Source organism: Mustelus asterias, chromosome 4 (assembly GCF_964213995.1).
Source record: "Mustelus asterias chromosome 4, sMusAst1.hap1.1, whole genome shotgun sequence".
NCBI classification, from domain to species: Eukaryota; Metazoa; Chordata; class Chondrichthyes; order Carcharhiniformes; family Triakidae; genus Mustelus; species Mustelus asterias.
In genome coordinates, this window is record NC_135804.1 from 84357496 (window position 1) to 84384640 (window position 27145).

At 38.1% G+C, this 27145-nt stretch overlaps 1 protein-coding gene across 4 annotated transcripts in view; it reads left to right on the plus strand.

Annotated features, from left to right (window-relative positions):
- The window catches only part of LOC144492822 (ribosomal protein S6 kinase alpha-6), a 138155-nt gene that overhangs the window by 73436 nt on the left and 37574 nt on the right, over positions 1 to 27145 (plus strand). For all 4 annotated transcript variants that reach the window (XM_078211312.1, XM_078211314.1, XM_078211313.1 and 1 more), the window contains exons 3-12: positions 4236 to 4317; positions 6432 to 6512; positions 12974 to 13053; positions 13590 to 13696; positions 14055 to 14092; positions 17000 to 17142; positions 18291 to 18361; positions 20927 to 21015; positions 24426 to 24490; positions 24932 to 25034. In XM_078211312.1, the coding sequence (XP_078067438.1) occupies positions 4236 to 4317; positions 6432 to 6512; positions 12974 to 13053; positions 13590 to 13696; positions 14055 to 14092; positions 17000 to 17142; positions 18291 to 18361; positions 20927 to 21015; positions 24426 to 24490; positions 24932 to 25034 (859 nt within the window). The remainder of the gene's footprint in view (positions 1 to 4235; positions 4318 to 6431; positions 6513 to 12973; positions 13054 to 13589; positions 13697 to 14054; positions 14093 to 16999; positions 17143 to 18290; positions 18362 to 20926; positions 21016 to 24425; positions 24491 to 24931; positions 25035 to 27145) is intronic.

A 27145-nucleotide genomic window follows, 5' to 3' on the forward strand; every position in this document is an offset into this window, starting at 1 on the left:
GGTTCTAGACACACCAGCCAGGGGAAACATCCTATCCATAAGTACCCTGCCACACCTTCTAAGAATTTTGTAAGTTTCAATGAGATCACCTCTCATTCTTTAAAACTTTAGATAATACAGGCCCAGTTTCCTCAATCTCTCCTCATACGACAATCCCACTATCCCAGGGATTAATCTGATGAGCCTCCATTGCCCTTTCTCTGGCAAGTACATCCTTCCTTGGATAAGGAGACCAAAACTGACATAGTATTCCAGATGCAGTCTCACCGGGGCTCTGTACAATTGCATCAGACGTCTTTACTCCTGTACTCAATTCCCTTGTGATGAAGACCAACATACTATTTGGATTCTGAATACTTGCTGCACTTGCATGATGGTCTTTCATGACTTGTGTACATGGACATTCAGGTCTCTTTGGACATCAACCCTTGATCATAACACTGTAAGAAATACTCTGCCATTCTGTTCTTTTCTATCAAAATTGATAACTTGACACTTATTCACATTATATTCTATCTGCTATGTTTTTATCCATTCACTTAGCCTGTCCAAATTCCTTTGAAGTGTGCTTGTATTCTCCTCACAACTCACATTCCCACTTGTTTTTGTGTCATCAGCAAATTTGGAAATATATTTGGTCCCCACATACAAATGATTTATATAGATTGTGGACAGCTGTGGTCCAAGCGCTAATCCTAGTCACAGCCTGGCATGCTGAAAATCACCCATTCACTCTTGCTCTGTTTTCTGTTTGTTCACCAATTCTCAAATCCAGTATATTCACCTAAAGAACAAAGAAAATTACAGCACAGGAACAGGCCCTTTGCCCCTCCAAGCCTGCACTGACCATGCTGCCCTACTGAACTGAAACTCCCTACCCTTCCGGGGACCATATCCCTCCATTCCCATCCTATTCATGTATTTGGGCTCTAATTTTGTTTACTGATCTCCTGTGTGGGACTTTATCGAAAGCCTTCTGAAAATCCAAGTATACCGCAACCACTTTATCCTTGTTACAAATAACATTCTCAAAAAGCTCCCAACAGGTTTGTCAAACACAATTTCCCTTTTATAAATCTATGTGGGCTCTGTCAAATCGTATAATTCTAACTGTCTACGAGCAATTTTCCTCGAGTGGCTGTTGGGAAATCCAGTTAAGTACTGGCCTCTGCAAATCTGCTAAGATTAGTTTGTGCTTCGTGCATGACCATCGTAAAAAATGAAAAGGACTTCCAAAACCATGGAAGCTTGTGAAAGTTGTGGTTGGTTGAGTATTTTCTTTCAGACTCGTCTTTCTAAAGTACCCTGGCAGCATTTAAAATGAGAGAATCAATTGCCTCGAACTATCTTGTAATGCAGCACTGACTCATGTGCATCAGTTTTTGTAACTCATCTATTTATATTTTATTAAATCTTGGCGCCACTTTCCCAGCAGTATCATTTGGATTGGGAAGAAAGTTCATTGCTTGATCCATATTAACATGCAGCCAGTGTAATTTAGCTCTTCAAGTATTGACTTTACTTCCAAAATACCCTTTGCATTCAAAAGGGCATCCTGTCTGATTTGGATGGGAGGTGCTGGTTGTAAACATTCTCATTCAAAGATTTTAACCTGCATACTTTAAAGTGATCCCATAGTTTTGCTCTCTGAAACTTTTAGCAATGCTTCTAGTAAGGTACTTTAATGAAGGCTTTCACACATTCTGTTTTAATTATGAAGAAATAGTTGCAAGTTTTTAGAGCACAGAAGTTCATCCCAGCAGGCTCAAGCTGGTGTTAAGAGCCTCCTTTCATCTTTCTTCATTCGATCCAGCAACAAAACCTTCTATTCATTTCTCCCTCTTGTGCAAATTAGTGACCTGGTTTTGAAATTGACTGAGCTCCAGGAGACAGAGCAGGGTTAATGGGAAGGTACTGTAATTGGTAGGATGCCCTGCAAGGATATGTTTTGAGGCCTCAGCTATTCATCGTACTCATTAACAACCTGGCTAATGGGATAGAAAGCCACTTATCCAAATTTGCTGTTGATACAAAGATTTTGATAGATTAAGTCAATGGGAAAAAAACTGCAGCAGATGGATTTCAATGTAGGCAAATGTGAGCTCATTGTCTTTGGATCTATGAATGATCAAACAGGATATTTTCTAAATGTGAAAAGCTAGTAACTGGAAATCCAAAGAAACTTGGAGATGCAGGTACAGCATTAAAATATCATGAAAGTCACAGGGAATAGTAAATGCTGGCCTTTCTAACTGAGGATCGGAATACAAGGAGGTCATGCATCAGCTACACAAAACCCTCGTTAGACAACATCTGGAGTATTGTGAACAGTTCTGAATATGACATCCCAGGAAAGATGTCTGGACCTTGGAGGCAGAGCAGCATAGATTTACCAAAATTTATACCTGGCCTCCACAGATTAAATTAGAAAGCCCAATTGCACAAATTAGAGCTGTATTCCCTGGAGTATAGAAGGTTGAGAGATGATTTGATCAAAGTTATCAAGACATTAAGGAGAATCCTGAGTCCAAATTGTTAATGTAAAGAGTGAACAAAAGCGATTTCAGCACCAATCCTGACAGAAAATCACTTTGCACCATTTGCAATTCTGAATAACTACATTTGAATTCCTATTCTCTGTATTGTTTCAATCTGGATTCCACCCCCCCAAACCTTTCTGCCCATCTGTCCTCCAAGTCACTTCTTAAAACCTACTTCTCTGACCAAACTTTAGGCCACCCATCATATTTTTTTACATGTCGTGCTATCAGACATCGTCTAATGACACTCCTGTAAAAATCCTTAGGATATTTTACTCAAAAGATGCCATATAAAGGCAAGTTGTAATCCCTGCAGAATACAAGATAACCAACAATGATCAGGCCATTTTGTGATTTCCCCTGTTGCACATTGCACCCTGCATAGCGAGTGTGGGAGGGTTCTAAAATCTCTTCTAGGTTTATTACACGCCTGCAAAGGTTTTGGCACCTAGTCAATATATTTATGGTGTTTTGAGAACGAAGACAGGAGTGATCACACTTGTGTAGTATTTGAAAAACATACGTAGTATTGCAAATTATAAATTGCACAGGAGAATCAGTGGCCATACCAGTTGCAGCTACAGTGGAGTTACACTCAGCATGACATTGAGTCCAAGCAGTTGTAAATAAACTCCTTGATGGATTGCACCTTAGCTAATTTGGAAATCTATTCAGGACCTCATTCACCGCTTCTATGGCCACTTTTCCATCTCTGTAAAAGTGACAGTACAACTGAAGTTTTAGCCTTGCACGACAGCAGTGTACTTTAGTGACTTTCTTCCCTATCCTACAACCACCACTGATGTGTGAAAAGAAAATATGCAATACAGCATGGTATATGAAATAAAGTCAGAAAATACTGGAAAAATGTACCAATGGCGTCAGAACTGGCAGGTAAGTAGAGTGAAAGTTTCATATTGAGACATGTCTACAGAATTGTTGGGATGTAATGTTTATGTTATTTGGAGCAATTGCTTGTTTGTTAATTGAACATTCATCTTTTGAACTGCCAGCTATTTTGAAAATATTTTACCAGATAATCTCCTGTTCAGGTATTTAAAATGATAAATGGGTAAGCAGAAAGAAACTGTTACCTTGAGTGAGGAGAATCCAGAGTAAAAGGGCATAAAATCAGGGATCTCCCACTTAAGAAAGGATCATTGGTGTTTGAAATTCTCTTCCTTAGTGAGCCATGAACTGGGTCATTGAATATATTCAAGAAGGAGTTGGACTGATTTTTGACTGACAAAAGAGTCAAGGGTAATGCAGTGTAGACAGAAAAGTGAAGACCCCAATCTCCTCAGACATGATCATATTGAATGTAGGAGCAGGCTTGAGGGGCTAAACGGCCTACTCCTGTTCCTATTTCTTACATACTTATGTAACCTTAAGGTTTAGAGGAACAAAATGAGGAAGCACTTTTCCCACCCAAATGGTAATGGTGATTTGGAATTCTGTCCCACAAAAGACTGATACTGGACCAGTTAAAATTTCCAGGACTGAGATTGCTAGATTTTTATTGACAAGGGAAATCGAGGGATTGTGAAGCAAAGGTCTACTCCTGTACCTTTATTTAATCAGTTAGAGATTCTTGCGCATAGTTAATTAACCCAGATATTTCTGAAGTTATTATGCTTTGAATTTCCATTTTTAGCAACATTATAACTTATTGTCTTTGCATGTTTCTTTAATCAGGTCTTTTTAGTTAGAAAAACAATTGGTCCTGATGCTGAACAGTTGTATGCAATGAAAGTACTCAAGAAAGCTACTCTGAAAGGCAAGTCTGAATCTTCTTACAAATTTTGCTTTTGAATAGTTAATTGCCTGCCGTGTGAAAGAGGAATAAGGAACACAAAGTAAACGGTTCACGTTTTTACAACACCATAGCAAAATGGAATCTTAAATGAAAAACAAAATGCTGGGGGAAGAGAAAGCAGAATTTGCATGTTCTGATGAATGGTCATTGACCTGAAACATTAACTGTTTCTCTTCCCACTGATGTTACTGTTCTGCTGGGTATTTCCAGCCTTTTCTATTTTTGTTTAACCATTTTTACAATGTTGATGGATTTTAATGGTAAATAAATGGGCCTTAACATTGGCACAATGGTTAGCACCGCTGCCTCACAGGACCGGGGATCAGGGTTCGATTCCTGGCTTGGGTCACTGTTTGTGCGGAGTCTGTACATTCTCCCTGTGTCTGCATGGGTTTCCTAAGGATGCTCTGGTTTCCTCCCAGAGTCCAAAAGATGTGCTGGTTAGGTGCATTGACCATGCTAAATTCTCCCTCAGTATACCCGAACAGGTGCTGGAGTGTGGTGACTAGGGGATTTTCACAGTAACTTCATTGCAGTGTTAATGTAAGCCAATTTGTGACATAAATGAACTTTGAATTTGACCATAAAGCTTATAGAAAATATTAATTACCAATTTTTTTACAGATTGCTTGCTTTAAATATTTTAAAATTTATAAAGAGATCTTCTGCCTTCAATAGGTTTAACTAGTTGGTCACTCATATAATACAAATTACGGAGCGATGGTGCATTTTAAGTCCAAACCCGAAAGGCCCATGAAAGAAGTGAATTTTGACGATGGTAATGGCTAGATTATTTAGCTCAATTGCCTCTAATAAATATTTGGCACTATTGACATTATTTCACTCAGCTTTAAATGCAATGTGTTGCAACTGTAAATACAATGTGTTAAGAGTTTGAACTAGCAAGGCTTTCAGATCGTTGCTAGTAGTTTTGGAGTTTTGGTAAATATATCAACTGCTTCAAGTAAATTGGTGAAGCACTATTTTCCTTGGGAGAACTAGAAAGCCTGATGGAACATTAGGAAAGGGGAAGTTTGTTAATCACACCTTCACTTACCTGATGTTTCTGCCTGCAACCTTTCTTCAGTCTTTCACCATGTGGATTTGTACTAATTGGGTTTTTGTGGCCCACACTGACCCAAAGGGAAACCTAGGGAAGCATAAAAAATAGGAGCAGGAGTCTGTCATTCAGCCATTCAAGCCTGCTCTACCGTTCAGTATGATCATGTCTGATCTTCTGTCTTAGTGCTATACTCCTGCACTCTCCCCATACTGCTTCATGCCTTAAGAGTCTAGAAATCAATCTATTTCCTCCTTAAATATATTCAGTGACATGGCCTCCACAGCCTTCTGTGGTAGAGTGAAGAAATTTCTCCTGATCTCAGTTTGAAATAGCCCACCCCATATCTTGAGACTGTGATCTCTTGTTCTAGACAGCCCCCCAGCCAAAGGAAACACCACCCCTGCATCCAGTCTGCCCAGCTTTGTCAGAATTTTATACGTATCAATGAGATCCCCTCTCGTTCTTCGAAACTCCAGTAAACAGTTGATCCAATCTCTCCTCATACAACAATCCTGCCATCCTAGGAATCAGTCTAGTAAACCTCCGCTGCATTCCCCCCACGGCAGGTATACCCTTTCTTATTTATTAAAGAGCAATAACTCTGTTTCTCTTTTCATAGATGTTGCATAACCTGTGTATTTGCAACATTCTTTTGCATTTATTTCAGATTTCCAGCATCTGTAGTATTTTGCATTTGTTTTTTGTGCATGTTAGCATTAGATTATTATTTTCAGGAAAATAATTCAGTGAGTACATTGTAACTCGGAAGGCAAAATCTAGGAGGGTCACTAAGAATTAATGTGCTAGTCTTGTTTACTGTTTCCCACATACTTATTAATTATGCATTTCTGAAGGCTATGATTTTAGTTCTAGTTGGGAAAGGTCAGGGCATTTGGCTTGGTGCAGACAGCGACAGTTGAAGAGCTGGATTGGATACTCCTTGTAATGCGTTTTCTATAGCTATTTGATAGTTTGTTTTTGTTTTCAATGATTGCATGTTTTTTCTTTTCAGTACGGGATCGTGTCCGAACAAAAATGGAAAGAGATATTCTAGTGGAAGTAAATCATCCGTTTATAGTTAAATTACACTATGGCAAGTACTAAACCCTCTCTCCTAATGCATAACTTTTATAGTTTTAGGTGGCTTTAAGTAAGGTTAATTTTATTCTGTTTGTGCATTGTATTTTGGAGATCTTATCAACAGGGTGTAGGTTCAATATTCGCATTCTCATTTAGTGTATTTTAAAGTATTACGTAGGATATATTTTGTACTGTTACCATCCCTGTAGAGATCAATAACTTTTAAAGAAATGGGAACTTCCAATTGAAAGCTCAAAGGATGACACAAGATTTCACATTCTAAGACTTTACTGTAACAAACAGACTAAAAACACCATTAACGGAACACTTTTGTTGTCCTCAACGTGTGCTTTAAATTACAGAACAAAACTTTCCCCTTTTACTTTTAACACAAACGAAAAACCCACTTCACAGGTATTCTTCACACTGTCCCTCAAACAGTCAATGGATTTTCCTGAACCAAATCCGAAGTGATTCTTAATTTCTGAGGGTTTATTTCTGATTCTTTCCTTTCCCAGCCTGGTAACTGTAAACCCCAGAACTGTCTTTCACGGTGAGGGTTTTTCCTCTAAGTTTTGTCTCTGGTGCAAGTTAGATGAGCCTTTCCAGCCTTGTTGCAAATCCTCATGAATTTTATCTTCTCCATCTGATGTGAGTTCTCAGCCTTGTTTCTGCACTGCAAACCATAGAGACCTTCAGTCCCTAATTGCCCCCTTTCTCCAGGATCCTAGTAGCTTGTCTGAGTTTCAAGAATTTCTTTAGAAACCTTTCCCCTTTCAAAGCCTATCTCCATGTCAATATGAATCCCATGGTCCTTGTATCCAGAGAGAAATACTGATCAGCTATTCACAAGAATTCAACTCTCTCTCATCTTGTAAGTAAATGGACAGGTTAAAGAATAACTATTTGCAACTCGACATTCTCAACACATTCCTTTAGAGACTAGCAGTCTGACCATAGTAAACAGATGCTACGATCATTGTTTCCAAGTGTGAACATCTTACACCTCCTTTCCAGCATGCAATCCTGACCTCTCTTAATCCTCAACAGCCACATTACCCAGGCCTGTTGTTGGGGAGAATTCAGAATGGGTTATGTGACACACACGCACACCCCCCCCCCTCTAATTTTACTCAAAATTATAGGCCGTTTCAAAGCTCAACAGTCTTATTTGTAACTACTTACTTCACCACTATTGATAAACGATCTATGCATTTTTGAGTAGGGCAGCTAACATCCCATAATGTAACAAATAATGTAATATATAAAAGCCAGACTTGGAAAAAGAAGGCCTTACACACACATGCGCGCGCACACACGTTTGCTCAGTAATAGCTGCTTATTGTGGATGTGAGGACAGAATTGATTTACCTGAGCTCCTACTGTTAACTAAGAACTGAAATTTAATCGGAGTCTTGAGAAAGCAAATAATCAGCAGAGGATAGGACGCATAAAGTATGTGCATACGTACATCGTAAATATTGTGGGCTTGTCTATATCCTTTGTCAAAAACTGATCACAGGATGTATTTATTATCAGCCCCCTAGTTACATTTTCATGCTGTACATTGTTCTCTCACACAGTAGTACTATTTGAGGCACTGTGAATATGAAAGTTAAGATAATGGAGAGAATTTTCCTGAGTTTTTTTGGATTAAATATGTTAGCAGTACCAGTTTCCCATGCATTATTGTCATAGATATAGAATAATTAGAATTGATGGTTTGAATCATTAATATTTGACAGGAAAAGGCGTGAAAAACCTGAAATTGTTTTATATATGAAAGAGTGTATTTGGTTAATTATTCAAGTAAGTTAATTTTTGGTTAGACTTTGATTTTAATGGAGAACGTTCTGGCTTTACTTTGTCAAAATACTTTACGGCTTCATTGTAGGTGAAGCAGAAAGCGTTCTGTGTACATAATTAATTAGTTGAAGTTGATGGGGAAGAATTTCTTGGTTACCCTGTTATTTTTCCCACATAACGCAGACTAAAGTGGTGGATTTTTAAAAAACTGGAAACCGTATATAGCGCAAATCAAGTTTCTGCTATCTTTTGCTTTAATTAAAAATCAGTAATCTAGGAACTGGCCCCACCCAGAAAAATGGGCATGTCGCCAAAGTAAATTAACCACCATTTGGAATTGAATTAATTGCAATGATTTGCAGGACTTTAAGTCAGCATTAAAAGTAAGTGTTTTTTGGCTACCAGGCCACTAACATGCATGTTTTAAAAGCTTTTGAATGTAATTTTTAATTTACTAAAACTAGCTACTATAACCCAATATAACTAGAGAATCATGCTGTATATTTCAGAAATTTAATTTTGGAGTAGTCAGGTGGTGAGCAAGACATTGTGATTTCAAAAGCTATTTTTTAGGTGATTAAACACATTTTTAGTTCCAACAAAGAACAAAGAACAGTACAGCACAGGAAACAGGCCCTTCGGCCCTCCAAGCCTGTGCCGCTCCTTGGTCCAACTAGACCAATCGTTTGTATCCCTCCATTCCCAGGCTGCTCATGTGACTATCCAGGTAAGTCTTAAACGATGTCAGCGTGCCTGCCTCCACCACCCTACCTGGCAGCGCATTCCAGGCCCCCACCACCCTCTGTGTAAAAAACATCCCTCTGATATCTGAGTTATACTTCACCCCTCTCAGCTTGAGCCCGTGACCCCTCGTGATCGTCACCTCCGACCTGGGAAAAAGCTTCCCACCGTTCACCCTATCTATACCCTTCATAATCTTGTACACCTCTATTAGATCTCCCCTCATTCTCCATCTTTCCAAGGAGAACAACCCCAGTCTACCCAATCTCTCCTCATAGCTAAGACCCTCCATACCAGGCAACATCCTGGTAAACCTTCTCTGCACTCTCGCTAACGCCTCCACATCCTTCTGGTAGTGCGGCGACCAGAACTGGACGCAGTACTCCAAATGTGGCCTAACCAGCGTTCTATACAGCTGCATCATCAGACTCCAGCTTTTATACTCTATACCCCATCCTATAAAGGCAAGCATACCATATGCCTTCTTCACCACCTTCTCCACCTGTGTTGCCACCTTCAAGGATTTGTGGACTTGCACACCCAGGTCCCTCTGTGTTTCTATACTCCTGATGACTCTGCCATTTATTGTATAACTCCTCCCTACATTATTTCTTCCAAAATGCATCACTTCGCATTTATCCGGATTAAAATCCATCTGCCACCTCTCCGCCCAAATTTCCAGCCTATCTATATCCTGCTGTATTGCCCGACAATGCTCTTCGCTATCCGCAAGTCCAGCCATCTTCGTGTCATCCGCAAACTTGCTGATTACACCAGTTACACCTTCTTCCAAATCATTTATATATATCACAAATAGCAGAGGTCCCAGTACAGAGCCCTGCGGAACACCACTGGTCACAGACCTCCAGCCGGAAAAAGACCCTTCGACCACTACCCTCTGTCTCCTATGGCCAAGCCAGTTCTCCACCCATCTAGCCACTTCTCCTTGTATCCCATGAGCCTTAACCTTCTTAACCAACCTGCCATGTGGGACTTTGTCAAATGCCTTACTGAAATCCATATAGACGACATCCACGGCCCTTCCTTCATCAACCGTTTTTGTCACTTCCTCAAAAAACTCCACCAAATTTGTAAGGCACGACCTCCCTCTTACAAAACCATGCTGTCTGTCACTAATGAGATTGTTCCGTTCTAAATGCACATACATCCTGTCTCTAAGTTCCGTTAATCAAATTGTGTGAAGTCACCACTCTCTAACAATGTTTAAGAATATTTTCATATAAAACAGTGCCTGATTGTGCTGATTTAAGGCAGATTTTGAGTTTGGCAATTGGCAAATGAATTTGGGTGGCAACTTGAGAAAAACACTTCTGGAAACTTGTGCAATTTTTCCAATCGCACCCAAAGTGAAAACTCTGCCCAGTATTTTCTTTTTTCTGATGTTGTAATAGTTTCCACATTCATGGTCGGACTATCCTTTGTCTTTAAAATTCTGTTTCTACTAGCATATTTGTGCTCTAAGCTTGATACATGGAAGCAGATGAGTATGAATCAGAGTATTGGGGTCGAAACGACTTGTTAAAAAAATGTGTGTAACTATCAAAGTGAGTATTTTGGGAAACTTAAACTTAAAATATTATTTTAGGTTACTTTGTAGCTACAACTTGGATTTGATTTGCAGATATGTAAGCAGGATTTGAGAGTGTAGCAGCAACTGTTATGTTAGCATGTATGACTGAATTAATAGAAAGTTTCAAAAAGTAATTATTAAAACAAGAATTAAGATTAGAATAAAAAGCAGAAAATGCCAGAAGAGCACAGCAGGTTTCAATTTGTTAAGGAAGGAAGGATGTAGTGATGTAGGTAAACGTCATTAGAATGATTTAGAAAGGGGTGGTGGAGAAATGGGACACTCTAGACCCCTTATCAACCTTTTTTTCTTTTTACAGATATAGTCTATTTCTAGTATCCTCTGATCATACATCTGTAGATTTTCTTTCTTATTAGAATTTTATTTTTAAATTTAAAAAGAGTCTTTAGATTATTTTTTTTCTGGCCCCTCCCTTCCCAGTGCACCTTTCCCCCGATTGGGAGGTTTGACAAATGATCTGGACCTAGTACTCATGCTCCTAACCCAAGGAGCTTGCTTTGGAGCACATCACAGGGCGAAATCTGCCCATAAATGTACAGTGAGGCTACTGTGAACCTTTGTTTGATTTTTCTCTTTGAAACACATTCTATCAAATCATTTGCAAAGTATATTCAGTTGTAGTACATCATATTTATTGTTAGTTAAATGTTTGCTTTAGAATTCTAAAATTATTCGTTTGCACAGCTGAAATGGATACCGTTATGAAATTAGCTATACAAAATTGCACACATTCTGATTGCCATGTCTTAATTCCCATAATAATGGTTTAAAGTGTTACTGCATACCAGTTATACTTGATTGTAATTTTTAAAAAGGGGTCCAATGAGAATAGGGTAGTGTGTTCTACATGAAAATCAAAGTTGCTTCTCATTAGAAGCTCTTGAACCAAGATTATAACATTTTATTCAATTTAAGTGAACTTCCAAGCCTAATTTTATGCTAAGTATGACGTGTAGTAAAATACTATTCAGCAAGGTCTTCTGCAAATGCACTTTTGGGACAATGATGATGCATAATAAGAAACTGGAAATCTTAATTTTCCCCTGAACAGTTAAGACAATATTTTACAAATTACCTGCATGCACCCGGTCTGTCATCATGGCACCAAATTTCATTCAATGCATGGTGGTTTTGGGTATATTTTGGCACAGAGGTGTTAATGGAACTCGAATGGATCCTGACTTGATGTTAATATAGGCAAAAACCCAGCAGAAACTTGATTTGTAATTGCTTACACTCACACCAACTTTGTGCAAAGCCATATTTTCAGATTGATTTTTAAACTTTCCACATGCACTTTTAATTTAAGAGAACAAATGCTTGCTCCGCTTTGTCCTTATAGAAGAACTCAGAGAATGGCATTCTGGGCAAATGTCCAAACAGGCATGTGTGCCGAGTGACACTGTGGTTGACTTTACTGTGAATTGGATGGATGCATAGCATGACTCCACTCTGCTGAAAGCAAGTCATGTTTCATAATTAACAATCTGAATGAATTAGATTGAATAGAAACTGAGCTCTTGGAGACTCAGGATTTTGAACCGTGTGACAAATCGTTGATGAAACAAAATATCTGCATTCTCTCAGTGGAAGCCCTCTTGTTTCTAGGTCTGATGGCCATGGGTTCAAGCTCCAATCTGGAGACTAGAGCGCATAATTTAGGCTGATGTTTCAGTTCGGCGCTGTAGAAGTGCTACACTGGTGGAGGTGCTGTCCTGAAGCACTAATCAAAGAAGAGCACAGGAGTTATTTTGAGGCCCTCGCTAGCATTTTTCCTGCAAACATAATGATTAATCACCTAGTCTTTTATCTTCTTACCTTCTGTGGGGCCTAGCTGTGCACAAAGTAGTATGCCTATTTTCCATACATTACAATAGTGACTGTATTTCAAATGTACTTAATCTGTAATATTTTAGGATATCTTGAGGCTATTCCTTTCTTTCCAAACAGTTGAAATCATGTGATTGCTATCATGTAAATAAAAAAATTGTCAGAATCAAAATACACTTTGTTTAATCACTCAGAATCCAATACAATTCTTTTTTTCTTTGTGCAGTAAGATCTTTTTACTCTGGTAATGAGCTCTTCTAATGGATCCATAGTTTCGCTTTTCATGTTGCATGTGTCTGAGGCTCCCAATTCATACATTTTTGAATCCTTTTGAGATGTAAGAATTTTTTAAGGTCCATAAAATATATGTTGTACTCAGTGTATTCAGGCAATAAAAGTTTATGTTTCATTTTGAGTCTGTGTATAATATATGAAAAATACACTGGTTTCAATCTCTTCACTCATTCTACCAATTTTTACTTCAGCCTTTCAGACCGAAGGGAAACTTTATCTAATTTTGGATTTCCTCAGGGGAGGGGATGTATTTACACGTTTATCCAAAGAGGTAAGATACCTGATATATTTTTCATCTAATCAGTTTTTGCAAAAGTAAATACAGGTTGAATAAACAAAGGAGAAAAATATGCTGACAGTCATTGAATCTGAATTTGTTATTTGTCAATAAAATCAGTCATCAGGGATAGAGAGTAAACCTCAAGTGCCCAAAAGGAACAGAACAGCCTTAATAGCAGGATGGATATCTGAATAAGCTTGTCCTTCCTTGTTAATCCTGATTCAAAACTGTCCCAAAAAAATTGGAATTTTTTCCAATTTCATTTCATTATGTTTTGACTTGTTACTTCTTTCCCTAATCCTCCCTCAGTAGGTGAAGTGTATTTAGATTGGTGACCTATTGTGTTTGTGGCACAACTAATAAATTGCACATCATACATTTGCAGGCAATCTGTATTTTGTGAGAAAAGTGAATTTTTCTTCAAAGCCACTCTTTGTGGAAACAGATTTATGATTGCATTAATGCATATATCTGCTGTCTGTATTGAGGTCATAGAAACTGATAAAACAATGTGATTCCTCATACAGGTCATGTTTACTGAGGAAGATGTCAAGTTCTACCTCGCAGAATTGGCCCTTGCTTTGGATCATCTGCATAGCTTGGGAATAGTGTACAGAGATCTAAAGCCAGAAAAGTAAATCTTTTATTCATTGTCTTTTGGGATTTGTACTGTATATTTTCCATTATGCATTTTTGTGTCTATTTAAACAGTAACTTTGTATTTTAATTTTCTTAAATGCAATGATTACATTGCTGATTAGAACTAGTTGAATAATATAACAAAGTATTATTTTTAGGAATTTTATACTAGTTTGAAATGCTTTTTTAAATTTTACATTGCAAATGTTATGTGATATAAAATTAATATAGATTGTTAAACATTAAGAGCAAATACTCAATTTTATTTGTAAATACCCTATTATTGTGATGATTTTTTTTAACTTGATTTAAACTTAAGTACATGTATTGGAGAATGTGAATTTTAATTTCAGCATTTTACTTGATGAAGGAGGACATATCAAGTTAACAGGTAAGTACATTCACTACTCTGTGTGTCAACTATATAGATAATTGTTTTTTATTAATGAACAAGATTGTTTTGTCGATCTTTTTAAAGAAAAGCTGACTTGGAATTTGTTTAGGCTTGCAATATGTTAGCAGAATTTGCTATCCTGAGAATGCTTCTCGCTGAGGTAGTTTGAATCCAGATGGTAAAATTTCTTATGCAAAATGGAGGAATTATTTGATATTCTGCAGTCAGAAGATGAACTGACATACTGGATGAAGTCAGGACACTGCCAAAGAAAGACCTGCAGCAAGCAAAACACTTAAGGATTAGCTTATTGCTCAGTTTTCATCACTTACGGAAATAGCTAGAAATAATCATTTTTGACTGCTTACCTTCAATTCAATAAATGATGAATAAGGCAGCATTTGCTGTTACATTAATTCATTTAAGTAAAGATGAAATTCAAAGAACAATGTACATAATCTGTCAGCAGGAAATAGCTATGTTTGCAACAAAATCATGCGATTAACCTTTTGTTCGTTTTGAATGATCAATCTGGAGCTTGAGTTTAAAGGTGAACAATGGAAGCAGTCACTGGTGTTCGTATATTATTTGCTAAATATTCGAGAACCTCAAATAAAGATACAAAGATCCTTGCAAGCCACCTTTTTGCCCTTAGCTGCTTTTAAAATATTAGAAGGTGTGATGTGTATTTGTTAGAAAATAGTCCACTTGCTTTTGTTATTCCATCCAATGTCTTTTCACCTTCACTCTAATTTTGAACAGATGACATAAAACAATCAATTTCTAGCGAGTGGCTTTTCTGAGAACTGAAGCTGAATTTTGGTCTAACCTCAGGTCCAAACTGATAAGCCATGTTATCAAGTAATTACATTGTCCGAAACAAGAACCTGAAATTTAATTAAAATTTGCAGTACAAAGTGAATTTTGAAAAAAAATTGAAGCTGTTTTGAGAAATTCATTTGAGTACAGAATTTATTTATTTTTTGTTTAAATGCCCTTATATTCAACTTTGTGCATCATCGTCATTGCCCAGTTCCTGGAGTTGAATTTCTCAGGTTATTTTATAAGTTGCTTTGATTAAAACTCAAACGAAAAGCAACAACTTTGTATTTTGTACTAGCGCTCTAAAGTAATAAAATGTCCCAAGGCAGATCCGTTAATGTATTAATTTGCTGACCTGAACAAAATTGTGATACAGTAAATACAAACTTACAATGATGCTGAAAAATTGATTATTGATGGAAATGAAAGTAGTACCGTGTAGCGAAAACCTTGCACCTTAATGTTTTTTTCAGAGGACATCCAAAGTAATTGGTCATTTTTTTTTTGGTAAGCGGGATGTCTGGCACACACAGAAACCATTATTTATGTAAGATAAAATTTTCATTTAAAATCCTCTTCAGAGAAGTGTATGTCTGGGACCTACCATGGTTCTGCACAGTGTTCTTTACAATAAACCTAAATATTAGATTGCTCTCATAGGGTTTTATGTACTGTAAAAATATTTGATTAAAATTATCCTGAAGGTTGTCGCTGTATTTTATTATAGATCTTTGAACAAATTCCTCCATTTTACATTTGCAATCTTTTTTGTATGATTTAGGAAACTGATTCAAATAATCGCATGGGAAATATCATCAAATATTTTCTATGTGGACACCGGTCTTCAAGTCTTAAGTAGTATCTTCTGCCCGTTGCTAGTTAGAATAGCATCTAGTATGTGGTAACGTTGCTGTAATCCTTATTTGGTTGGTGGAATATATTGCCCTTTCAACCAGTTTATAAATTGACCATTAAGTATTTTATTTAGTCATGTTCCGCAAATTTCACATGGTAAAATTTGAATTTGTTCCTACAGTTATAAAGTTGCTTAGATTAATTTTAGTAGAGGACGAGAAAATATACAATTCACTTCCAGTCAGCCCCCACTCCGAGGATAGACGTGCAGAAACATGGGCATATTAATAATGAATCATGACTTAGAATCATAGAATGTTTTCAGCACAGAAGGAAGCCTGTCCTGCCCATGCTGACTCTTTGCAAGAATAATTCATCTAGTGCCACTCCCCTCTGTTTTTCCCCATAGACGGCATTTTTTTCCCCTTCTTCCGTTAAGGATCCAATTCTCTTTTGAAAGCCATGATTGAATCTAGCTCCACCACATTCTCAGGCTATGGATTCCAGAACCTAATCACTCACTGATTTAAAAAGCTTTTCCCCCTGTTGCCATTACTTCTTTTGCCAATCGCCTTGAATCAATGTGCTCTGATTCTTCATCCTACCAACAATGGGAAGAGTTTCACCTTATCTCTTCTTTCAAAAATGCTCATGATTTTTGAATACCACCATCAAATCTGCTATTGATCTTCTCTTCTCCAGGGAGGATGGTCCCAATTGATCCATGTGACTGAAATTCCCCATCCCTGGAATCATTCTTGTGAAGCTTTTCTATACTCTCGCCAACTTACCACCCATATTTATCGTTCAGCTGTTGCGTAATTATTTGTCAGCTCTGCAATCCCAATGAACTGGGCTGTGTATCAGCTGCTCTTTCTTGATACCATGTTGCCATATTAAAGAGCAGGAACACAGCATGTACCAGTGAGGTGGCAGCCTTAATAGCACGTGTTGATGTGCGCAGACACAGAGCTTCAGTGGAGTACTATTCTATGATTCTATCAAGTAGGTTTGCACAGGGGCAAGTGTGACTTCATCGGTGAGCAGGTGGTAAGTAGAAAATGTTTGGATCTTTTGGCTAAAAGTCAAAGGTCAGACATTTACATTAGATCAACCATTATTTGCATTCTTCACATATACAGCTAATAAAATTGTGTTTAATTACTTTTAAATGATGGTTACTTATTTGCAAAGTGTTCATATTTTTGACATTACTCTTATTTTTAGATTTTGGGCTAAGTAAAGAATCAGTTGACCAAGAAAAGAAGGCCTACTCATTTTGTGGCACTGTAGAGTATATGGCACCAGAAGTGGTTAACAGGCGAGGTCACACACAGAGTGCAGATTGGTGGTCATTTGGTGTGCTTATGGTATGTTTGAGATTTTGCCCGCGTTACTTTGTATTGTTCCTTTTTAATTAGTGAAAGTGACTGGATATATCCTGGTGTTGAATTTTCAGTTCAGTTCCATTTGTGTATTATTCTTATCTACGTTTCTTTAGATGCATTGGTCCTGGATAAAGGAAATTGAGAGTAACTCACTCGAGGGTTATTAAATCTGAAGAGCTCAGTTATACAGTTGCTCTCAGTCTGTAATTCTGAAACCAACTGTCAGCTCCACTCTTGTTTCAGATGTTAATGTGATAGTTTAAGGCTGCACTTTTATGGAAGTTTCATTTGGAGGCTTTGTGCTGAGCTAAGAGTACTTATGTGGAATTCCTGGCTGGTTGGGGTTTAATATTGGACCCTGAGTGCCTGAAGGATTGAATTTCCTGAGTACCTTTATGTCCCAAATGTAGCATTGAAGCCATGAATTTTTTAATTCTTTTATGGGATGTAGGGTGTCGCTGGCTGGGTCAGCATTTAATGCCCATCACAACAGGCTGGTTAAGAGTCAACCACATTGCTATGGATCTGGAGTCATATATAGGCCAGACCAGGTAAGGGTGGTAGATTTCCTTTCTTAGTGGAATTAGGGAACCAGACGGGTTTTTACAACCATCGACAATGGGTTTTTCGTCATCAGACTTGTAATTCCAGATTTTTATTGAATTCAAATTTCATCATCTGCCATGGTGAAATTCGAACCCAGGTTCCCAAATCATTACCTTTCTAGTCCAGTGATGATGCCATTAGGCATTGGCCCCCCACATGATAGTGGAACCTTTTGTGGCAATTTTTGGCCTGTAAGGATTACCCTCTGGATATCAAAATATTTAAAGACAGAACCAACTTGTTAGCAAGAAACTGCAAATTATTTATACTGTACCACTGATAAGCAGATGTTTACATCTAGTCAAATTTGTTTTGTTGGCCTTAAATATAAAACTCCCACTGCTTTTTAATATGTATGCTCTATATTATACTGATAACTGGTTAACATTTATTTGAATATAAATGTTATGCATTGCTTATCAAACTGCTACGGATTTAAGTAAGACAATTAATTGCATATGTAATAAATTTTAAGACCCAATTTTGCTTTGAAGCCACTGTCCATATTTTGCTCTTACTTTTAGTTTGAGATGCTTACTGGTACATTGCCATTTCAAGGTAAAGACCGGAATGAAACTATGAACATGATACTCAAGTAAGTTTGTTAAATGTACTTCTGTGCAGTTCATATTCTTGTACTAGCTTGTAGGGGGCATAATGCTGCTTAACTTAATAAACACACCATGGAAACCCCCTTGGTGACCATTTTTGAGGTTGCAGGAAAATATAATGGATATTGGAAAAAAAATGATCATATCTATAAAGGTTTATTTTAAGTATGAGCCTGTCATAGATATGGCAATTCTTTCATAATTGGGGATAAAAGATAATTAGGACATATCGCTCTATTTTTCCGTTCCCCCTTATTGACAGTTGTATGCGCTCTAATGCTGGTATCTGCTTTTTGCTCCTGGCTTATTCAATAAAATAAAACACTCCTGCCACTTAGAACTGTGAGAAATATAGGATTTGTTTTTATTCTTGATGTTACAGTTCGGGCAGGGGCTTGTAATTTTCTGAAATCAGCATAAAGTCAATCAAAATTCACTCAGGAGAGGCATGCAGATTAAAATGCAAGTCCAGGAAGGAGTTTTAATGGAAACTTTTCAAGTTAGAACTGAGTGTTTGGCCTCATGTCACTCGGCCAGCTTGACTAGTTTATTTAAATGTTCTTTAATTAGTTTAGATGGCCGCAAGTCTAAATGGATAATCTGAGAGAAACACATTGCAGTACAGTGAAGTTCTAGATTTTACTTTGTGGTTGGTGCTCTCTGCTCCCACCTGCCCCATGCCTTGTGTTAACTGCATATCAATCTGTCAGAAGTAGATAGAGGTGTCAAATTTAAATGGGGAATAATGGATACCTGAGAGTGATTAGAACACACAAATCTAATTGAGGATTACAACTTACGTCATAAACAAGCTTAAACTGCAGAAAATTGCATATTTCATCTGAAACCACAAAATGAGATTGCAAATTAAAAATCATCATTGACGTCTGCTATTTGTAATGTAAACGGGTTTAATTTTTAAATTCTTTGTGCTGGCTGCAGCTAATTGGATATGTGATGGCTTTGAAAATGAGATTAAATATTGAAACGTCATTGCTTCAAACTGATTCATTTTTCTGTATAGTAAACAGCTACTTTATAATAAATCAAAATTATTATTTTCCATATTCAGTAATGAACCACTGTAGCTACACAGTTTATGGACCAGATTTTCTGCGCTTTTTCATTTTCCATGTTTTGCAGTGGTGGGATCTTCTGGTCCCACTGCCCCCTCCACACACACACACACACACACACACACACACACACACACACACCCCCCCCCCCCCCCCCCCCCCCCCCACTGCTAGGAACATGCGACAAGAGTTTGCTGCCGGCGGGACTGATGGATCTCACTGGCATGAATGACCACAAGATTCCAGCCTCCACCTTAAGACTAAAACATTGCAATATTATAAGATACAGCTTTCACTTCCAAAGACTCCTTAACTCTAAATTAACACCAAATTCAATAAACCATTGTCAGAATAAACATTTGGCCTACACTACCAGATTGAACAGAAAAGTATTTATTGTAATCAGGATACTAGTGCCACATGTCACATTATGGCACTTTAAAGCCAACCCCCCCGCAGCATGTTATATCATCTTGACAAATTTAAGGTAATTTTAAATTTCCGAATGTCCATATCATAGGCCTAGGCAGAACAATGTATATATTGAAAAACAGTTTCTAAAATTAAATCCAAATATACATCTTCATGTATTTTAGTTTTATAAATAGCCCAATTATATTTTTAAGATTAGCTAACCTTATTGGAATTATGCAAGTCAACTATCGGAAGCATTAATTTACATTGACTTTTAAGTCAATGTAAAATACTGTTTTTATTACATGGGATTTGTGCCATTATTTAGGGAGGTTGTATTCTGTCTACATAGAATGTTTAAGATAATTGACAGAAGAACCAAAGAGGGGGTTTGGGGTGAGAATGCTTTTTATACAGAGTCAGGATCTGGAATGCACCAGGTGAAAATTTCAGTTGCAACTTTCAAAAGGCAATTGAGTAAAACAGTGAAAAATTAAACTCAAAATGTGGCAGGGCTGTGGGGGAGGAAAGAGGAATTGAATTAATTGGACTGCTCTTTCAGAGCCAGCACAGGTCTGATGGGCTGAACCACCCCCTTCTATGCTCTGAGTCTATGGTGATTAGGATGATTGGTTTCTCTGTCAAATTCTGTTTTTATTGCATTGAGTTTGAACATGAACGCCCAAAGATTCCATTTTCCGTGAAACCTGCAAATTGGTGGCTGGGAAAGTATGTGACAGAATGAGAAATTTGACAAGCAGCTGCCAAAGCCTTCATTCTATTAGCACTTGACCCAACACCGTGGCAGTGTTTGGTGCTTTGCAGGTTCATGCCATTGACCCTTTCTATCTTAGATGAATCAAGTTCATTTATGGGAGTACTGTAGATTGCTTGCCCTTTGCTCAAGTGAGCCTATCTTGCATGGAATGAGAATTATCATGAACTTAGAGAAGAAGTGTAAATACTGTATGTTAGGTGAAGATTATGAAGCAGTTGCTATATATTAGTATGCAATGTTGAGTATCATTTAAATAAAATAATCCATTTACTCTTTCCAAGAGCTAAATTAGGAATGCCTCAGTTTCTTAGTCCAGAAGCTCAAGGTCTTCTCAGAATGTTATTCAAGCGAAATCCTGGGAACAGACTAGGTACTGCTTCATTTTTTTTTATCAACATCCATCTCTATATTGAAGTTATTGTTTCCAATTATTGTTGGATATTGGTGGATATGTATCTGATAATTAAGATCAATTGGCACTGCAAAAAAATCATTGCAATACTTTGCTGCATGCCTATTGATGTTGTTGTCTATAGAATGCTGGAAATACCTTTTTGAAGTATATTGCATTTCTATTTCTTTACATTTAATCTTTAAAATGGTAGAACAGGAAATTGTAAGGAGGAGGTTCTTTTTTTGGTGTCGAGAGTGTCGCCAGTGCAAATGCTTTACAAACAGAGTTCTCTACCCCCTGGGCTGCCCAACAGATTAATGCAAAGAAATAATAGGAAAGACAACACTGGAAAAAAACTCTCAATTTATCTGCCAACCAACATCATTGGCTCTCGTCTCCCATTCACTATCCCATTTAAGTATCCAATTCCCCCATGAATTTACAGACACAATCTACCAATCACTCATTCAGCTGATTTCAGACATTTACCAGTAGAAAGCAATAAAATCTGAACTGAAAGTTCATTTTTTTCTTGGCTGATGTCTTGCCTAAGATCAATTTGTGTGTTATGGCCACGTGGAACCAGACCTTTGGGCACACAATTTGACGCTCTTGGACCCATGGCTTTGACACTAGGGGGTTTCATTTTGGTGCCAAAGTAGTGTCTGCACCATTTGTGCTCATTTCTGGTGTGTCACACATGGAACATGTTCTTGGTGAGGGTGTTAACATGATTGTGAGGAGCCTGTGCTGGAATCTGATGCCAGATGGTGTATCATGCTGATCTGTCACCAGTGTTGCCATTTTTTGTTGTCTTAGTTAACACCCTTCCTTAACTTGAATATGCATTCAGCAGCAGAAAGGCCTCACCCAACCGCATCAGTGTTATTTAAAGAGATCGTGACCTTGTAGGATAGTTACTGGTTTCTCTGCTGGCTCAGTTTGAGTTCACGGAAGTGCTGGGTGTTTTGAGGAGGAGGTTAAAGTTGAGGCTTGCAGGAAATGGTGCTGCATGTGGAGAAGGCCTTGGCTATGATTACAAGGGTTCTGTACACATCGCCTACTCACAGTCATGTGTTTATAGTTACTTTTCCCCTTAGGCTGTAGCATGATTGGGAGATGGAGCAAACAAGACATGTTGCTTGAAGAGAGGAAAGATGCTCACAGCAAGAAGCCTTGTGCACCTCTGGTCTTCAGGGAACATGTCTCCTATCTCCAACTAAGCCAGCAGCAGTATTTGAAGGAGGTATTCACAGAACTCTGTCACCCTATTGCAACCAGACCTACAACCACTGAAGGGCTCTGAAGGTGAATTTCTTCATACTGGATTACTTCCAGGCTGGAGCAGGCAATATTTCTCAGTTCACTCTCCACCTCTACAACAGACAACTGACAGGCAAACTTCCTCCAGGAGGGGAGAGTTCATTGTTAGATTTGTTCTTTCTGAACAAAGAGAAACAGGTGGAGCATGCATGTATCTTTGCCAGGATGGGAGACTTCCTTATGGTGCAGACATGTGGCTTTGTGTTCCACATCTCAGTGTTGAGATCAAGTACAACCGGAAAGGTTACCCCTTGTTTAGTGTGCAGTTGGTGTGTGGTAGTAATCAGCACATCATGCTGGTGAATTCTTGGTATCCTGGCAGCTGCCATGGGGCTTTCATTCTGTGCTGGTCTGTGTTTCTTTGATCTTTCAGCCACCACGTCAAACTAGAGGATGACTGCTGAGTGACAAGGGATCTGCTTTACATTTGACTTTTGATTACACTCTGCAACCACGACCACATGTAGCTTGCATGCATACATTTAGCCATACTGCTAAGTGATACATCGTATTCACCACTGAGGTGTTGAAGCACAGTTCCATGCCTGGACTGCTCTGGAGTAGCCGTTGACAAAGTTGTGCCATAATTCACGGTCATCTGCTATATGCTCTAAAACCTGATTACAGCAAAGACAGTGTTTTCAACCTGAGAGATTTGGCTCTGTGGTTTGCAGCAGTGCTAAGTATGCGATGGTGGAGCAGGCAACCCAGGTGAAGCAATGAATGTGAGATATGAGTTTGTGTGTGACAAAGATTGGAAGGTGAATGAAGGGGGTGAGGCAAATTTAGCGGCACGTATGGTGAATTGAGCAGTGCTAGGCTGGTAGTTCAGTTCTAAGGATATGACATTTGAAAAGACATTTGCTGACTTTGATTGCTCTTGGAAGGTCATTAGACTTCTTGCGGCTCAACGTCCAGGTCCTCGATGGCATTGATCTTTACAAATGTTTGCTTCAGTTCCCTCCTTTGTTTTTGTGTGGAGAGCCTACTGGCCCCCTATGGATACAGGGCAATTCTTCTCCTGTCCATCTTGAGCACCCAGGGACTCGAGTAGTGTGTTAGAAAATCTGGGAGTCTGCTCTCTGCCATGTTGCGCCATCTTCATTCTTCCTCTGGGTTAGACACTGATGACTTCAGTACCTCATGCAGCCAGAATGTACTTCCTCTTTAAAACGAGTAGGCTATCTTTAAGTAGTTCAGGCTAGCATTAAATGGTGCTAACCTTGGGTGACTGTGGACACCCTGGTGAAGTGTACAATTTCTCTGCAGTACATTTATAACTGCACTGCATACCACTAACATTTGGGTTAACAGGCATCACAAAGTTTGCGTGCTGGGTGTATCACTTTAAATCAGCATAGGTTAGTCTGGTGTTGCGATCCCTGTGCCTGCATTTGGGCTATTGAATTTTTAGCCCTTGCTCTCTTTCAGCAGTGACCTTGAATTTGATGAAGCATTTGACACTGAATGACAGGTAAGTAATCAAATTCTCTCGTTCAAAAAAGTCTTGCATTTAATTCCCAATATAAGCAGAAATTGTTCATTTTTTGTATTTTTCAGCAACTGTTGGAAAAAAAACTAGCTCTTTTCCATAGTATGCTGAGATGTACTGGGGAACATAATAGAAAAGCTCACCTCCCACTTATTTTACTTCTCGTAAATAAAAACTGTTTCCTCCCTATTTTCATTGTTGAAAAGGCCAGAGTACAATTCCAGACATCATTGAAAAAACCCAGCCATGTATTAGCACTGGTGCATCAAATGAAAAATGTTGCTTAGAGTTGAATTTCTTCTGATGTGCTGATATACACTGGAAATACCTGTGCCGAGACGTATAATTAATTTCCTACATTCCTGCACATTGTGGAGTGGGCTTGTGTAAAACACAAATTGCCCACTATATTGCACTGCTTTTGCAGCATTGTGCAGTGATGTAACAGCATTCATTTATCTCCAGTACATGTTACTTGAAAGAACAGTTAGTTGTACTGGGCTGGAGATTGGCCTCTGCCTGCATACAGCCAAAACTACAAATAAACATCCCATGATCTTAATTCTTGTAGGAGCTGGCCCTGATGGAGTTGAAGAGATCAAAAGGCATCCATTCTTTGCTACCATTGACTGGAATGTAGGTGTTTCCCATTCCAACAAGCAAGATCAAGGTCACAAAGCTGTTAAATGTAATGCTTTTTACTCCTGAAAAACCCAAAGTTAAAATCTAAATGTTCATGCTTTTAATTCATTGCTTGTTTGAAAGAATTCTTTTTCTGCTGTTAATAAAAGATTTTAAAAATTATATATTTTCTGGGATATTGGAGCATTTGTACGGAGACTTTGTAACTCTTATGCTAATCAAACTTATGAATTCTTCTCTAAGGTCTTAGCACCCATTGCAACTGTAAATTGTGAAAAGGTGTTGCAATTTTGTAAATCCTGAGTTTTGAAAAAACATGTAAATGTTAAACCAATAATTCGAAGTAACGTAGTTGGGTAATTCATAATTGTCCACATTGTCATTCAAAATAAAGTGACAGAGACGTGTAAAAATGAACCATTCTCTTTGTCTCAGAAACTGGTCAGAAAGGAAATTCAACCACCGTTTAAACCTGCTTCTGGTAAGCCAGAAGATACTTTCTGCTTTGATCCAGAATTTACAGCTAAAACACCAAAAGGTACAGATGATTACTGTTTTATTGTCGCTATGTATTGTGTGAAAACCTAACTCATCACTTTTTCTGAAACAAAATTAATCAGGAGTTTTGTCATGGGTATTGAAAGAAGTTTCAACTCTCTACAGTAACTGTAGTGTTTTCTGTTAAAAAATTAAATATGATTTAATTTTTATGCCCTTTACAATGTTCATTAAACTTATTGGATTGTTCAAATCTCAGAGTATGGATGGGTATTTAAGATGATCTCTGTGCTTTTCATTGTGCCTTCTTTTCACTTTTCCCACATTGTTAGTATTACTAAAGTACAAATGCTTCCAGCTCCAATATTTTAAAATCAACTTTTGCATTTGTGTAAGTTGAAGGAAAGCATTCTTTATTAGCTTTCCAAGCTGGTGCCTCTTGTACTTGTTAATTGGCAAAAGAAGCAATGGTGACACGAGGAAAACCTTCTTTACATAGCGAGTGCTTAAGATCTGGAATGCACTGCCTTAGTGTGTAGTAGAGGCAGGTTCAATAAGGAAATTGGATTATTATCTGAAAAGGAAGAATGTGCAGGGCTACAGTGATGATGTGGTGTTGCCGGCATTGGACTGGGGTAGGCACAGTAAGTAGTCTCACAACACCAGGTTAAAGTCCAACAGGTTTATTTGGTAGCATGAGCTTTCGGAGCACTGCCCTTTCATCAGGTGAGAAGACAGAGAGAGCCAGCACAGATATGATGGCTCGAATGGCCTGCTCATGTGCTGTAATTTCTATGGTTGGGAAATTGACTGAGAAGCTCAGCTTGAAGAAATGGAGAATAGTGATAATGGCAGGTACTCTAATGGACAAGATGTGACTATTCCTGCAAAGATCTGTTTTGGGGTTTTAAATATTGATTCATGTATTTGTTAATAACTTAGATGGTGTGATAGCCACAGATCAAAATTTTCTTATGGCACAAATATGGCAGTATTGTACATAGTGCAGATGGAAATGTAAAATTACAAAGATCTATTTATAAATTAAGTTACTTGGCAAATGGATTTCAAAGTCAGCAAACGAGGCCATCCACTTCGACCATAACATAGATGCAGCTGGGTACTTTCTAAATGGCAAAAAAAAAGGTAGAGACAGTGGAAGTCCAAAGAGACTTGGGATTCTAGGTATACAGAACCATAAAGTTTTATGACCAGGTGGAGAAAATAATGAAAAGGGCTATTGGGATGCTGGCCTTTGTACCGAAAGCAGTAATACAAAGGGGTAGAAGTCATGTTTCAGCTGCATTTACAAAAATAGCTTTGGTTAGACCACACCTGGAGCATTGTGAGCAGATTTGTGCACCACACCTTACAAAATATATATTAGTCCTGAGGGAGTGTGCGGAATTAATCAAATGATAACTGGACTCCAAGGGTTAAGCTACGAGGAGAGGTTCCTGTGGTTGGGTTCCTTTGTAATTAGAAAGTGATCAATGTCCACGAGTACGCGCATGAGTTCAGGGATGGCCAAGGCAGGGTGGGTGTCATTTAGCTGGATGGCCACCTTCTCAGGGAATGCATCAAAGGTGGGTTATTTGGTAGAAATTCTCAAATGATCAAGGGGAACAAATAGAATAGATAGAAACTAGTTCTGCTGGTTGGTTGTTGATTCTGGAAAAAAAATTAGAGCTCGACCTTTTAGGCAGTTCATGCTTGATTAATTTTAAAACTGATAGGTTTTTGTTAACCTGATGGTATTAAGGGCCAGCATGGTTGCACATCAGCCATTATCATGTTGAATGGTGGAATAGGAATGAGGGGCTGGGTAACCTACCTGGGTGGTTTGTTTCCTTTAGAAGCTTATTTTCAAATTTAGTCTTAAGTTTAGTATTTTGTAATGATGCCTGCCTTCAGATATATTGCAAAAATAAATCTTTATGCTTCCCTAAATAAACCCACCATAAAGTTGAGGATTTAAGTAATGTCTATGGAACTCAATCCCTCAGAAGCAGTTTAAAAATGAAGCCTTTCTACTTACATGCATTCCGACTCACCTCATATATATTGCATGTGAATACGGAAGGAAGTGTTTCTGGGTTCATGTTAGAGAGCATGTTGTCAATACAGATGGGTAAACATCCTGAAGACATC